This window comes from Triturus cristatus, chromosome 1_2 (assembly GCF_964204655.1).
Source record: "Triturus cristatus chromosome 1_2, aTriCri1.1, whole genome shotgun sequence".
Taxonomy (NCBI): Eukaryota; Metazoa; Chordata; class Amphibia; order Caudata; family Salamandridae; genus Triturus; species Triturus cristatus.
In genome coordinates, this window is record NC_140580.1 from 943,620,868 (window position 1) to 943,637,201 (window position 16,334).

The window sequence follows — 16,334 nt, forward strand, 5'->3', positions numbered from 1 at the left end:
TGTGTGAACTTGCTTCATGTCTGGTGAAGATCCCTCATTCTGTTTAGCCGTGTCCCTCTCTGCACCTAAGCCTGTAATTACCAGTCCTGACCTTATTATGAGGGTCTTTTTTTACAGAGTTTCTTAAATGTATTTGATTGAATAAACCACGAAGTTCCCACTAGTGCAGGTGCCTCAGCTTGTATTTTGCTACCACTCTTGAGTTCCTCTTAGGATATTAATGCTACTACTCTTCCTTTCTTTTTGCAGGGTGTCTTCATGTTTGTGACAAACAGAGAAAATTTTGGTCACATTCTCTCTTTGGAAAATTATCAGACAAATCACTTGCACAACGACCTATGGCAGATCTTCAGCAATCCAGAGGTATGGTACACAGAACTTTCATCACCAATCCTGAATTAGGGGCCAATTAATTTCTTTATGCGTTTCACAATGGAAAATAATTGTCTAAAGTGTCTGGACTTTATCCAGGAGAGTCCACACTATTGTTTCAGTAATAGCTGAATTCTCACCTATCTGCAAATGAGTACATTCTGTGAAGTGTTTTGTCCAAAACAGAATTGAAAGCCAAGATTGCACTGAAGTTACCTTATCTCAAGAGGATATGATATTTTGCTAATGCTTTTTTCTGTTCCAACTCATTGCATTATAGGTTTGAGCTTTGTGAAAGTAGTTAACCATGGTTCACTAAAAATGTCCGTCAAGCCCATAAATATATTTAGAGAGGGCAGGCTTATTTTTCAATACACTGGTGGCATTCGTGTTTTGGGTGGAGCTTGATGTATTGTGTTATATTCCGGTGTGTTTACACAGCACAGCGTGCACTGTTTTTGCTCTTTGGAGTTCATAACCCAGCCAGTGGGGAGTTGGGCTCGAGGCTGTGTGTGCTCATACTACTATTTCCATTGTGCTTTCTGGGTTGGTTATTGATTGTCACTATACGTTCAGTGCTTAACATCACTCTCCTTTCGATTACGGCTTTGTTAGTGGCTGTAAGATCTCGCTAGCCTTTCCATTTGGCCCTTTTCTGCGACTCTTAGATTCTAGTTGTGAGGGAGCTCATCAACATATCTGGGTTTGTGTTTGGGGGTTCTTGTAACTCAACACTGCTAGCCTGTGCATGTGTGCCTAGACGGGGACTACTTGGATTGTCATTGGAATGTGATGTACTTCTTGGTGTCTTCATATTCCATGATGGTTGTCTTAACAATCTTGCAAGGTATAGCTTTTTAGTGTGTGTGTCCTCTCCTGATGAATGGCAGGGTAGTACTTGTGGATCCAAAGGCTGGTCTAGTGATGTTTTCCACCCAGGGCTCCGGCACCGCAGTGAGACATGTCTGTTATGCTTATTATATTTTCACCCACACTGTGACCTTGCCCTCCCAGGATCTTTTTGACTAAGTGATCAATCAATGCGACCTCGCAGCACACATGTGTATGTGTACCTATACATTACCTGATGTCTGGAATAGCGCAGTCTCTCTGGGGGTAAACGGTACTTGTTTAATCAGTTGTGCCCGCAAATGATTAATGCCCAAAATAGCTAATGTGTATGTTCTTAGCAGAGGAATTGAAGGATATCTCATTGGTATTGTAGCGTGATGTAGTGCGCTACAGTATGGTTGGAGGCAGACTCTGATGTGCTACTGTGTTTTATATGATGACTAGTATGATTTGGGATAGGTTCGTTTTAGATGATATTGCCATTTAAAATAGGGTGGTATGGGCTGTGGAGTAGCTAGATATGAGATCCTATAGTATCCTTTTATGTGGATCAGACTTGTGTAGGGCATTCACTTAATTTGTCAAAAGAAAAAAGTGTAGATGCCCAAATGTTTTCCTGGGAGACTACAGCACACACCCTCCCTCTCCTATTGCTGCCTGGATAGACAGTGCCAAAAACACAATTGCAGCTAGCAACTCAGCAAGATCACCTTTCTTGAACATTGGTACTGAGGGAGTCAACCTGTGCAGTGCACAGTCCAGTTTCCATTTAAACTTGTTGACTTGCAGATTACACTGATCTGCAAGAGAATTGAAAGGAAACTCTGAAGACTGATTTAAGACCATACCACCAGTAATCAGAGGCGGTAGCTTGATGTAGAGACATTTACTCACGGAGGAGAAACCCCGGAGAGCAGTAGAGAATGGGGTTAAGTTTATTAAAAAGGAGACTGGTCTAGGCGATATCCTAACAAATTCCCTAAATGTTTCCAAAAAAGTGATAGACAATTAAAAGAGCCAGTAAAATTAGGTATATAAGGGCATGTTTAACTAGCCGAAAAAACACAGCTGTGCTAGCCCTGTATGATTGCTGACTAGTCTTCTCGTAGAGTAGAGTGGAGGTCTTGTCTCCAGAAGGGTAGGTTTTGAGTCTTGAGGGAGGCTCTTCTAGAATGAAACATGAACATGTCAGGTAGAGGATGATATCTTCTTTATTTACATGTTACATCCTTGGGTACAGCATCAAGTACATGACTGTAGTGAGGGCTTCATCCTCCCAGCACCTGTAACTATCTACAGGTTTCCACTCAAACCACACCTCCATTCCTTCATCATTCACTCTCAGCATCCCAGACACCCCCCCCCCCAAACATACAGAGAATAGGGACACAACACGATACTGCAGCAAGATAGATATGAGTAAGTACATGAGTGCTACCAAGATGGTGCAAGGTCTGATTCATAAATCTAATGATCAAATGCACAAGTACCTCAGCCTGCACTTACAAAAACAGTGGAACGATATAACGGAAACATGTAACAACATGTTGCATGTACAGTAGAGAAGTTCAGATCTATCCCTCAAAGGTGTTACTCATGAACACATTTAGATACCTACCGTCTCCAAATGCCAAATCCAGTTGTGTATTCAAGATTTCCATAATGAATATTCATGAGTACATACTATTCTGTCCTTGCCCTATCCCAGTGTTCTCTTGAGTGTATTTCTACCAGAGAGTGACATGACCAAAACTACTTTTGTATACATTTAAAAATCAGCTTCTCCATGCCAGAACCTCGTTCACGAGCAGCACTACAAAATCAAAAGGACCATCATTCATTCTAATACATCAACACAATTTCCAACGCTCCTCGTTTATAATAAATACTCCTTAATGGCATTTGCCTAATTCTGTGACTGTCCCAGTTCTCAATGACATTACATATTCTTCCAGTTCATTACTCATCCCTGATTGGAGTTTGCAAATGTTTACTAGCAAACGGAGGGCATTTAATCTAAAACTAATAGGAAACTGCTGCTCACATTTAGACATTTTATTAGTTCTTCTGTTTAGTTTATCACTTCTGTGATCTGAGAACAGTTCCCTGTCACTTAACCAAGATCATTTTGTGCCACCGTTCTCCAGTCACCTTGACCTGAAAGAATGATTGCACATAGCAAGAACACAATAAATCAGGAGCACTCAGGATTTTGGCATTATCCTTTCTGTCCTAGGACATGGAAGAGTCCAACAGGTAACAACACTTTCTCAGGATGCACAGTGAATGCTTGTGCAAACAAGAAATCTCAATTCAGGCCAAATTCTGTTCCTACAAAGGCTTCTGAGACTGCCACATTACTGTAATGAGAAAAATAAGACAAGCTTCTTTCCACATGGTGTCTCTTCAGTGAGGCAAAACTGTTAAAACTGTTCCGATAAAGATACTCTCCATTCAAATCTGTTCATTTCATCACCACGGGTTCTGTGCAGCAGCACACTGTAGTGTTTTTACTGCAATAATGCTATCCTGTGTTTGTTTTTTGTTTTGTTACTCCCAGTTGAGCTTACACCCTTGTTGGCAACTGGTTCAATTTCATGACGGTTACATGTAGCTGGACCTGTGGTTTTTAGCTGACAGCACCAGGCATGCTGGGGCCTGTAGCTTGTCTTTTGGAAATATAAATATAGCTGTGCAAGTCCCAGCATGATTGGATGATAGCCACAAAAGTAAGAGGCAAGGTAACCCTCATGTCATGTCATGTCATGGCATGGGGCCAGTTGCAATGCTAAGTAGGGCAAACAAGAAGGTGCAGTGACACGAGTCCCAGAAAACAGAAGTGATATACTGCACACGCTGCACCCACATGTCTACAAACACATCATCAGGTGGCTACAGCCTTGAAGAGTGTCACGTAAGAGAGCTGTAACTTGCAGGTGCTGCCAGGGTAATGGTGCACAAGCAATATGCACATAGATAGAGTGGGCCGAACCAGCTTCAGAATAACCACAAGTCAGACCAGCTTCAGTGCATTTGTGGCTTGGATGATACTAAGCTGAGCCAACTTGCCAGTGACTGCACTGCATCCTGACCAACATCTCCGGGCATTTGCTGAGTACATCGCATCTCTTTTACTTCACTTATATGGGCTTTAAACTCCCCGAAGAGCTGAGAGTATAGTTAAGCCATCTTCTCAGTGGCAAGACTGCTTGTGAGAGGTGTTAGGTTGTGGAAGATGGAGTGAAGGGAGCTGGTTCAGGGGAGGTTAAGGGAAAAGAGAATTCATCTGTGGAGAAGTAGCTAGTTACTTTGCTTGTGTTAATGGCATGTGTAGCCACCGGCGTTAATAATGAGATTGCCATCAATCTAATTACGTATAGTTAAAAACTACTTTTGATCGCCACTCAGAGCTCTGTTTGCGACCATGCTCTTTACAGAAAGAACGTGTTGTGTTACCTGCCGAATAGATGCTCGTTTATCCAAATCCATCATCAGAGTGCAGTGCCTCTCCCTATACTGAGTGTTACATGTTTCTTTCTTTAAGCCCCTGGTGGAGGTGAACATGGTTGCACAGATGTCAATGTCATAGAGGTGATCATGGTAAATTAATGTTAATTTACTCTAGTTGAAAGGCTATGGTTAGACTTGTGTGGCTGGTGTTTGGTCAGTGGGATTGGGTGGGGCAGATCCTCTCAGTCTCAAACCTCTAAGGTTCATTGGTGATGGTCTGAGTCAGAATGAGGCAGCCGGGTTTGGGGGGCGGGAGGCATTAGGGTGACTGAGAAATGCTGGTGGTGGGCTGTCGGTCACTGAAAGGGCTCCATGGCATTTGTTGTACTGAAGCTGTAGTATGCATGGTCCTCAACCTGACCCAGATGAGCCATCCCAACAGCAGCTGAATTGACCTGTGTGATGTTGACTGAGATGAGTGATGGATGGATGGATGGATGGATATTGTGGTCCACACTAGTATTTACCTGACTGAAAGAAATGGGAAGGAGTCATTGGGCCAATTAGTTGTCACTCCTGTGATGACATGAGGTCACCATTAAGTCACCAGCAGTCCCTGGCGCAAGGACCTTGCGTCATACTGTGAATGCCTGGGCTGTTGGCTGGGACATGCAGCCACAAGGGGTTCTGGAAAGTTTCCTGCAGTGTGCAGAAGTGAGACTAAAAGAGTTTTGGGTCTCTAAAAAAAGTGCCAGCCCCAGAACAAATTGACTGCTCTGTAGGGCTACTTCCTAAAGTGTCCAACTCTTGCCATACATGAGGACTGCTCCTCGAGGTAAATCTTTATAGAATGTGCTGGTAGTCTCCTCGTGATCACCCTGGAGGCACTGTCAGCCTCAGAAGAAATATATTCTTTGTTACTAGACAATCGCATTCTCCAGTCATTATTGAGTTACTGCAGGCAGGTCATTCATCAGCAAAAAAGTACACATCTCTTTCTCTCGCTTTAAATACATGTAGTTGTCTAAAATGCACAGAGGAATCACATATAGAACCACCTGAGGGGATTACATCTAATCATTACAAGCTCTCTCTTTCTGGCCTGGGAACCCATTTCTGCCCAAGAGTCCATGTTATATAAGCTGACACACATGTGAAGCAACGGTGAGGCCCAGTCCACTTCTCTGCCTAAACGCAGTTGGCTCACAAGGTGCGAGGATGTAGCCTAACAGCTAGAGCAGACGACCTCGAATCTGGGGAACCGGGATCGAGTCTCGGCAGAGACGCTCAACATTCTGTGGTTCTGGGCAAATCACTTAATCTGTCTGTGCCTAACAGAATGAATGTGTTCGTCTGTAATGCAATTGGTGCTCATGTAAAGCGCTCTGATACCTTAGGCCAAGTTTGCGCTTTATAAATCTCAGAAAAAGAAAAGAAAGAAAAGGCTTCCATGAACCCAACAAAACAGGTATGTCTTCCTACAAACCAAAGGGCCTGATTTAGAGTTTGGCATTTGGATGGGCACTCCATCACAAACTTGATGGATACCCCATCCTTTTGACAAGTGCCATAGGATGCAATCCACATGTGGTATGGCGAATGGATATACGTCACTTTTGTGCCTGACTAACCAGTCCACCAAACTCTGACTCAGGGACAAAGTCTGTTCACATACTCTTTACCATGCAGAGATAGCCTAAATATAGTAACCCATTTGCCATATTATTTTGCGATGACGAGGGGTGTTCACTGTGATGAAATTAAGCAAAAACAAATATACTTTACCCCATTTTGTGCATGTATATTGAGACCTGTAGCTCACCGAGACATCACGTTGGTTCTGTTACCGGCACAAAACCTTTTGTCCTTTTATTAGTTGTGATTTTTACTTGATTTTAAAAGTCTGCAGTGATCCGTCTCTGTTTACTAAAGTGATGAAGGCCTACGGATGCTATATAAAGATGGGGGAGGAGGGCTGGGTCCTGCATTCGTTAGGGGTGAGGAACTACATGCATGTTGCAGTAGGATCAGAATGTGTGTATAGGTGTGTGGTGGGCACGACGAGAGAGCAGTCAGTAGGTTTTTATAAAGATAGATGCTTCTAAAGGTCCATGGGACTTCAGGTATGTGGCATGTCACTGAGTTTCCCTCAGCCCCAGTGTATTTCTGCCTAACAAGTGTGCTAGGAAATCTGATAGGTGTGTATTTCTGTGTATGTTTTTGCGGGACAATTCTTAGGAGGAGTTGTAAATAATATTGTATTACATATAGCATTTTTACAGTGCTCTCTTTCCCCGTGATGTTCCCTGAACGCGCTGAATTGATCGTAGCGTTGCTATATAAAAAATCAAAATGATTAAAATTATGACAGTTGTCTATAACTGAATAATCTGAGGGACTAGAGCCATCTGAGGTGGCATCTTAGGAAGATGGTGTTGTTCCAGTTATTACTATTAGAAACATTATAAGTTGAGGTATGTTTAACAGACCCCCTTATAGGGACAGTATTTACAATGTTATTTGTTCCCTTTCCCTAAATGTAGGACTGGAAAGAGAAATACATCCATGAAAACTATACTGCAGCCTTGAAAGGGAACCTTCTAGAAATGGTAAGTTTACTGCAATCACTGCTTAACATACATTTACCCTTTTTTGTACCTGTATTTTGTATATAAAAATATATGCAATGACCGGATCCAACATGGCATCAAATGCTCCACCACCAGTGTCTAGTACCAAGTAGAGCAAATGTGCTTTCATGTTGTACTTTTCAAGAAGTCACAGTAACTGCAAAAACCAAACCTAAGCAGTGCCTGAAATGCAGGTTGTGGCACATTTCTGGTGCCTCCTGTACACAATCTTGATACCCACGTCATACCCAGAAGGAGGTACTGTTTTTTTATTCCAGCCTTTGCTCTTCTCACCTAGATTGGAAGGGGAAATAAATTACTAGGTTTGGAGTTATCCCACAGAAACCTGTGCAGTGCTGTGCCTCCCCTGCCAGATGTGGTCCATCTTGAAGCATCCTCTCTGTTAACAAGGGGCCTGGCTCTGCTTGTGTGTTTGCTTGCATTTCACTGCCATTGTCATCAAATAGGGGACCTCTGTGGTCCTAGTCAGACATCGATCCACACATGGCGAGCAGTCAGGAGGGCAAAACCCCGGAACATGGTTACAGCCTCACAAGATTAGGTCGGATTTTCCTGACATGCGGTACCTAATTGTCTGTAGCCACTGCTTCCTGGGGCTTTGATCTGTGAACATCTGTCCACCACGAGTCAAAACCTAAACATTGATGATGGAGAATTGCAAGTTTCATTGAGCTTAAAATAATTTAGTTCATTAACAAATGGAGACATCATAGGGAGGCTCCATTTCCCCTACTTCCATCGACACCCCAAAGAATAAAAAAGGCAAAATTGTGGAAATTTCCATACCTAACGACTAAATGGCAGAATAATGCACATCATGTGAATCCAGAAGAGATTCATGCTGCAAAACAGTGAAATGCCAGTGCAATACAAGTTCTGCAGGTGGCTATCCTGAAATCCTTTCCACTCCTTGACAGCTTTCCTCCTGTGTGATTAAACTTCTCTTTTCTGACTCTATACCTTATCTGAAATATTAATTGGCATTTGTTGTACGCTGTCAGCTCAAACCATGAGACTCCATGACAAGATCAAGCATAGGCAAGTATTGCTAACAGCACAGCAAAAGGTATAACCATATCAGGAACAGTGGAACCAAAGAGAGAAAAAGCACCAGCACACAGGGAACGCTCATATAGAAATGTTGAATTGTTCCCACCAAATGGCACACATTTGAACATGTTTACGCAGGCATCTCTTTGCTCGATAGACCGCCTCCTCCAATAAGATGCATCTATCCATTCAACTCAACCATTCGTGCAGAGGTGGGCCAGTAGCAGACCACCATTACCTAGTAATATTTCTCCTGGTAAGTAGATACCTCAGACTAGTTAGGCAGCAGACTCATCTACTATAACCCCCTCAATGGCCAATAGAGTGAGTTTGCTGGACAATTCAACCTGCATACCGTTTCTTCTGCTCTTTCCCAGCTCTTTTGCACTTTTATCACTTATCGTCCTCCCATCCTGATAGACTGTGTCTTCCTTTTCATATTCACACCATTTATGTTGCTCTCTTTGATATTGTTATACTTTGCCTCTTCCCTTTGCCCTCCTTGAAGGACTGTGTACTCCTTTTTATCCTTCTATCATCCTTGACGGACTCTCTTCCTTTTCTAGCCTTGTCCAGATGTGTACTGGTTTCCTATCTTCAATGAGGTTGCCTGTGATGAGATAGTGGAAGAAATGGAACATTTTGGCCAATGGTCCAGTGGCACCAACACGGTAAGCAGACTTATCTTCTGCTTTGTATTTGATCTGTAGCACCCTCTTGCCATTGTATCCTCACATTACCCAGAGTTTTTTGTCATTCCCCACCTAATAGCCTCGGGAATGACTGAAACAAGGACTGGAAATGTGGTTGATGAAAATAATGGATGAAAGATATTGCCATTGAATATATGTATAACACATGTACTCAATAAAGTCTGTGGTGACCCAATGAAGCAGTACAGTGTTTGCTAGAATGTTGTTTTGCATTGCCATATGCTGTGACCTTTCCTTTACTTGTGCTCCCTCGACCTCTCCGCTGCAGCAGAGCGCAGCAAAGAACAGGAAGGGGTTGCTCTCTTAATGTTAAACCAATCATTGTGTTTTGAGGATATGTCCTTTCTATTTAAACAAGCACCGAGAAAAGTGTTTTTTTTTCTATATGGCAAAATATTTTGCTAAGCTTCCCTAACATACTGCATGGATTTGGCAGTGGCAAAAATGTAAGCTTCAACAACACACACCCCACGCATTGCCTAAACCAGGAGCTGAACATGTAGCAGCAAGCCAAGCCAAGTATGTGGAGCAACAGTGTAAGCATCCCGCATGTACAATAAACAATTAGGGCACAGGCAGCAGTATTGCAGTCTTCGCTTGCACTTGAACATCTGTGAATTCTCATATTTCATGATTTAAGAGTGGTTAACAATATGACATGGTCGTGGGGGAGTTACAGAAGTGTTATGGTGCAGAGGGAGAGTTATAATCCCAGGAGTAAAGGTGTTTTTACAGCGGGAATGGTGTCTAGTTCTCAACAGAACACCTGGAGTATTGCTTCATATGACCTGACGCCACTTCTGGATGACCCATCTTGTGTATTGCGTCATTGTCCTGAAGCGACATCCGCAGTACAGTGTCTGGCTCGCAAAGCCACACCTGGAGCATTAGTACTACCTTTATATTACACCTCTGGTTGAAGGTGTCTCATTCTGGAGACCACCTCTGATGCATTGTGCTTTGAAGGTCATATTTGGATGCATGTGTCCACTCATGTACACCAGCTCTGGGGAATTGTTTTAGATCTGGAGATTTTATGTGAAGCGTTCTGTTCAGTACTTTAGACCAATGAGGCCTTTTCTTCCAGTCTGTAATTACTGGATTACTGGGCAGTATCCTGTGTCAATACTATTATTTACCTTTGCTGCCCCAGTGTCAATAACACTACTGTGCTCAAACTACATCACCCTTTGGGCTTGACTCCTCGTGTGTACCAAATTCAAGCAGCCATGGCTGGCTCTAGAAGGGTGCAGGGGTTAGAAAATAATGACATAAAAATGGCATTAAACTTAGTGTCCAGACAATGCGGCATCTTCCAAGAAGCTAACTTTTACTAACCGGTGAAAAGCAGCAACAGTTAAAACCTACAGGCGGTAGCACCTTCCAGAGCGGAGATACACCACCAAATATTTTGATTATTGTTTAGGTATTAGTTGATATATTTTCTAAGATACTTCCCCTATGACCAATGTTATCCTGATAGGCCGTGTTTGAGTGAACTCCGAAGATTTTGTAGCTTATTGGGCTTATTGCTTTGTTTATCAACAAAATCTTCGTGGTTGTGAAAGAGGTGACAGACTAAAGACATACAATGTAACAGCTTTCTAGTGATACGTCTGGCCCTCTGTGTCACTGATGTTTGGGAGAAACGATTGTCTTCTTGGAGGGTTGATTTCCTGCTACGTTTCCACCCAAAAAAGGCAACAGTCTGTCAAAAATCCACCCGGCAAACAATTGTTCTCCCCAATCTAATTTAATGGAAAGGTCTTAGGGTGCCAGGAGCCTAATTCGAATGGAGCGGAGAGTGGGGTGGAAGAATGTATCCAATTGTGGGTTCCAGGACGTGCAGCCTGAACCAACCAAAGTTCTAATTTATTCAGAAATAAAGTCCAATCAGGGAGCAATGCATCTGTTTTTTTAATTGAAATTTTGACTGGATTCTGGTGGAAGGCAATCACGTTCTGACAAGTTTGAAATGATCATGGTAGTGACATGTATTGGGCTCCAGAGAAATTCACACAGAAGCCAACCACTTGTAAGCGGCAGCCAGCAACACAGTAAGAGTTGGGCAATTTGGGTTTCACTATCGCAGATAAAGCCTACTGTGAACAAAGTAAGGGGGTGACAGCTTCAGGGGCGTCATTATCCCCCACTTTAGAGGATTGAGCGAGGGGTGCCACTTGGCAGTGTGTGGGCCATAAAACCTTTAAAATGATTGAACACAAGGATGGATAGAAGGTTGTAGCGCTACAGGGATGAATAAATTAATCTATGGACCGATGATGGAGAGAAGTAGAGAATGGATGGATGTAGAGAAGGAAGGAAGGATGAAGAAAGGATGGCTGGAGAACGGAAGTTTAGTGGATTGATGGATGGAAAAAGAATGATGGATGGATGAAGGGAAGGACGGAGGGATGAAGAAAGGAGAGCCTGAGAGAAGGAAGGATGGATGATGATCAATTGTGAGGTATAAAAGGCACAATTTGGACACATTGTTTTCAGGATTTCCTAAGGCAAGCAACAATTAAGTGCAGGGCTTCGTTGTCTCACTCATGCAAAGTTATTGGGGATGTGTTCAAAGGGGGGGCAGTTTATTTTCCTGGCTACTCAGTACATGCTAAACACAAACTTTGGTGAGACTAGACAGAGAGCCTCTCCCAAACAGACAACAGAACTCACCAAACAAGGACAAATAAAGGGGTGGGGAACAGTTGACATCATAGAGAACTGAGACTATAGGAAATAAAGACAGTAAGGAAGGAAAAACCTACTGGAAAACCCACTGGGTTATTAAAATTGCCCTCATCCAGTTAAAAGTGGCATACTTCATTATAGGGCCGATTCCAACGCCCTTATAGGTCACTGGCCTTCTTTAGGATACAAATCCTGGCATAGGAGGGTGCAGAGTGGCATAGACAGAGACGCCGTACATTGACAAAAGTGTGACTATAAGGTGACATTTCTACTCTGGCCCAGAGTTTGGAGCAGTAATAATGATACTCGGGTACGCATCCTGAGTGTGTCTACTAAAGGCAAGTATTGTCATATACTTATCCCTACCATTTAGTCAAGTAAACTAGAAGGGATCAGGACTTTAATAAGGGATCTTATCCTGAAGGAGGCCAGTGACTCCGCAGGGCATTTGGAATAGGCTGAAACATGTTGATACATGCAGACAGAGTAATGGAGAAGTAGCTTCTCCGATATACCCGCTCAATAAATTTTTTACCCCCGCCTAGGGGACCCCATAATAAATAAAAATCGGGGCACCCACTTCGTTTTAAATATCTTTTCTCTCTGCAATCGGGATCCCTCTCTTGAAAAAATTATTTTCTAGAAAAAATATGCGCTCCACCCTGAGCGTTGGCCTGTGCCAGGGTGTTCTAGCAGCCCTATGATGATGTGTACTCCCATGTTCAACCTTCAGCTACAAAATTGATAAAGCAGGTTTCATAGTGGGGTTGCGGAGTACAGGAATATGCATTCTGTCATGTCCACACAGCACAAAGGAAAACCTACTGGGAGACCATGGTCTTGTACAACCACCATGCACACTGTGTCACTACAGATGTTTGCGTGCTAGGTTCAGGTTGTTAAGGTAACTTGCCCTGCTGTTGCTGCCATTGATGGGCCTGATCTGTATTTGTTAGTCAAGCTTGGTAAACATCTATACACTGAATAAAAGCCAGAACGAGTTGCTGTGTCAATGATGGTTTTCTATATGATTGGTATGGTGCACTATATTAGGTATAGTTTTAGTGATCTTATACAAATTTATGTCTGCAGTATTTTCAGTTCGATTCTCTGTTGGACTTTCCAATGGCAACTTGATTTGCTGCTGCAGTTAGTTATTTGTGCACTGTAACTGTAGTTTCAAATTAAATAAATACTGAAAAAATATTATTCTTGAATCGTTTGCTTACCTACCTGGTTGATCAAATGTTGGGCTTCTTTTGAGGGAGGATGTAGTCTTTGGACTACAAATGTGTCTTTTTCAATTTCTCACATTTGTTTTGGTTGTCAGCCAGAACAATGTAAGTGAAGGGATGTCTTCTTTAAAACTCCCGGTCAGAGAATGGCGTTGAGTACGGATGCTTCGCTGAAAAGCTACACTTCGGCTTCAGTCCATTTCCATCCACCCTGCTTGATGGCGGCCCACTAACACCTCAAATTGGTGTGAGGTTTCTCCCGCTCCCTTGGGCATTAGCTGTGGCCTCAGGACAACTGATTCGGTGGATAGTTAGAGCCTGCGGAATGCCGACGGAGGGCCTGCCCGGAGGCCACGGAGCATGGCCATCGCACCTCCCTGCTCTGGAAGCACTTGTGATCCAATACCATCTAATTGTCCCAGGGGACAGCTCAGGGCAATCTTTGCAAAACTTCACAGTGCCCAGCGGTGGCACAAGTTCAGGGCAGCTGCTGTGTTGGGGGAGGGCTCCACACCGTGGATCTTACCTCCGCTGATGGGTTATCCTGCCTGCAGCGCCGTGCCCCTCCTCTTCCTTTAGGGGCTTAGTTATCCCTGTTGTATCTCCTTGAGAGGGCCTAGAGGGTGTTTCTTTGGTTGACGCGGGGCCCCCACTGCTCCAACACAATGAAAGGTGCCTGGAGGGTGAAGATCGTGCTGTTTCCCTACCCTTGCCTTGAAACTTCATCTGTTTGACAAAGACCTGTGATGCGAGTGTTCATGCTACTGGGCCGATACACTGCAGCGTAACTCTTCTCTGGAAGGAACTCTGGTCCCTGTGGTTGCAAGGGCAGTACCAGTGAGGAAGCTCAAGACAGAGCGCCGAGAAGGTTGCTGGCCTTGACGGCTGACTCCTGATACAGTTGTATTGGAGGAGTGCGCCTATTAGGTACGGCATTGAAGTATTGAGGATACAGTGCCCCACCTGCGAAATTCCTGGGATCCAGGGTCCACTGCACCTATTGGTGGAAATTCTTGGCCCTTCTCACCCATTCCTTTGTGACTGGGGCGCCGCAAGACAGTGAGTGGCTCCAGATGGAAAACTGGTGACTCCCCACCCCGACCCACTCCTGCTGACCCGATTTGCCAGCTGAAAACTACACTGGAGAAACACACAGGGATGTTCGACAAGGTGCCACAAGCTATCTGTGACTCTAAAGTTGTGATAGAGGCTTAGCTGGGAGCAAGACAAATCGAAACTGGCCTGTTGCTGGCAGACCATGCTAAACTCACAGACATAGTGGATGAGGTGGAATCCTCATTGACTACATAGTGTTCATGCAAGACCAACTGAAAGCGCTTCAAGCGGAAGTACGGGAACTGAAGGTGCGAGCGGAGGACACTGAGGGGTGTTCTAGACACAACAATGTACGCTTCTTGGGGTTCCCCGAATGAACAGCAGGCCCCAATATGGAACTCTTCTTGGAGGAGGGGCTGAGGTCCATGGTCCTGGTGGCCCACATCTGAAAATTCTTATCCATTGAATGATCACATAGGATTCCGGGGCGGCCCCTGCTGTGCCCAGTAATAGCTGGCCTTTTAATTTACAGAGACAGGGACCTCTTGCTGCAGATGTTCCGAGCAAAGAGCCCCTGGGCCTACAATGGAAATCCTGTAACGGCCTACCCTGATTACATTGCTGAAGTACAAACGCAGTGTAATACCTTCAGAGCTGTCAAGGCACAGCTCCACAACGTGGGATTATCATATGTGTTGCTCTTCCCTGCGCAGCTGCGTGTGCTGGAGGGGGAGAAGACCAAATTATTTTCTTTGCCAGAGGCGGCCTGGGTGTGGTTGTGTTCCAAGGGAGCAGATGATCTGCCTGGGGCTGGGAGAGATGATCTGCTGAGCTTGTTCAGGGGAAAGTCCGACATTGCAGTCACGTCGCCCACGATCAAGTCCTATGGAAGAACAGGCAGCTAGTGAACATGCCCAGCTGGTGGTGGAGGTCTCCCTGCCTGGTGCAAACAGATACCAGGTCCTAGCCCCATACACAGATCTGAAATCAAGGCTTGGTGCTCCAGACCCGGCCATCACGGAAGTCGACATCTAGCACACTGGACAGGTCACCTCGGAAGGAGATGCCAGACCAGTGACGATGGTGTGGTGGTGAGAGCTGGGGGTTGATACCATCTGAACTTGCTCTGACCAGACAGGGTTTGGTAGGCACAGGTAGCTCTCCAGGAGCATACCTCACTGTAACACTGACTCTGACTTTGTGCACTTTGTAATACATAGGTGCTTTTCTAGGCCCCCTCTCACTATAGTCTTACGTAAGGACACTGTTAGCATTGGTTCAAGATTTTGTAGATTGACACTGTGTATGGGGTGTTATGGCATGATGCCTGTTAGCATTTAAGCCTGGACTGTGGGAGTTGTGGTTCTGTTACAGTTACAGGTTTCTGTACCGCTGGGGTGGTGTGCCAATGGGGAAGTGGGGTGGGGGGGACCCAAGGAGAGGGATGCTGGTGTTTGCCCCATGTGACCAGTTGATGATATTATGGCTACAATCTATAACACGCTAACCTGGAACTTCAGGGGAATGGTGACACCCATGCGGCAACACTGGGTTTATGCGTACCGTAGACATAGGCACATACAAATCGCGTGCATTCAAGAGATGGATCTCATGACCAGGGAACTGGTGAAGGTGGCCCGGCCATGGAATGATCAGGTTTTTGGGACAGGGTACTTGGCTTATACGAGGGAAGTCCTCATCTGGTTGGCTCCAGGGGTACACAGTAGAGCGCTCATAGTCCCAGAGGGCTTCTAGGTATTATTAGAGGGCATGCTAGATGGGCGTCCCTTGAAGGTGGTATACCTCTACACTCCCAATACTGTCCGGGGAGCTTTTTTCAACTCCCTGTCCCCAGCCATGCTTAGGGCCTCCCAAGCTCCTGGGATCGGCGGGGAGACCTTAACTGTATTAATTATACAGAGGAGAATCTCTCGGTACTCCCCCGCCCTCCTCCCTCCAGGGGACGCAAGGGCTCCTCCCGGCAATACATTTTCGACGCTGGACAGAGGCAATTTAGTTACATAAATGATGGCGGGTGGGACACCCTGGGGAGACGGAGTACTCGTACAACTCCTCGGGTCATCAGATACACACCAGACTGGACTATATTTTTGGCAACACTGAGTTCTGGCCAGTGGTGCTCAGCTAGGAGTACTTGGGTCGGATTATAGAAAGAATTTGCCGGCACTTTACGAACTGCTTTAGCATTTTGGTGATATGACTGGCCTTAGGATTAATTAAGGGAAGTTCTGCTTGTTACC

At 44.7% G+C, this 16,334-nt stretch overlaps 1 protein-coding gene across 1 annotated transcript in view; it reads left to right on the forward strand.

Annotated features, from left to right (window-relative positions):
• The window catches only part of PLOD1 (procollagen-lysine,2-oxoglutarate 5-dioxygenase 1), a 74,107-nt gene that overhangs the window by 46,316 nt on the left and 11,457 nt on the right, over positions 1-16,334 (forward strand). The window contains exons 14-16 of the mRNA XM_085609922.1: positions 250-363; positions 7,218-7,283; positions 8,942-9,046. Coding sequence (XP_085466048.1) covers positions 250-363; positions 7,218-7,283; positions 8,942-9,046 — 285 coding nt within the window. The remainder of the gene's footprint in view (positions 1-249; positions 364-7,217; positions 7,284-8,941; positions 9,047-16,334) is intronic.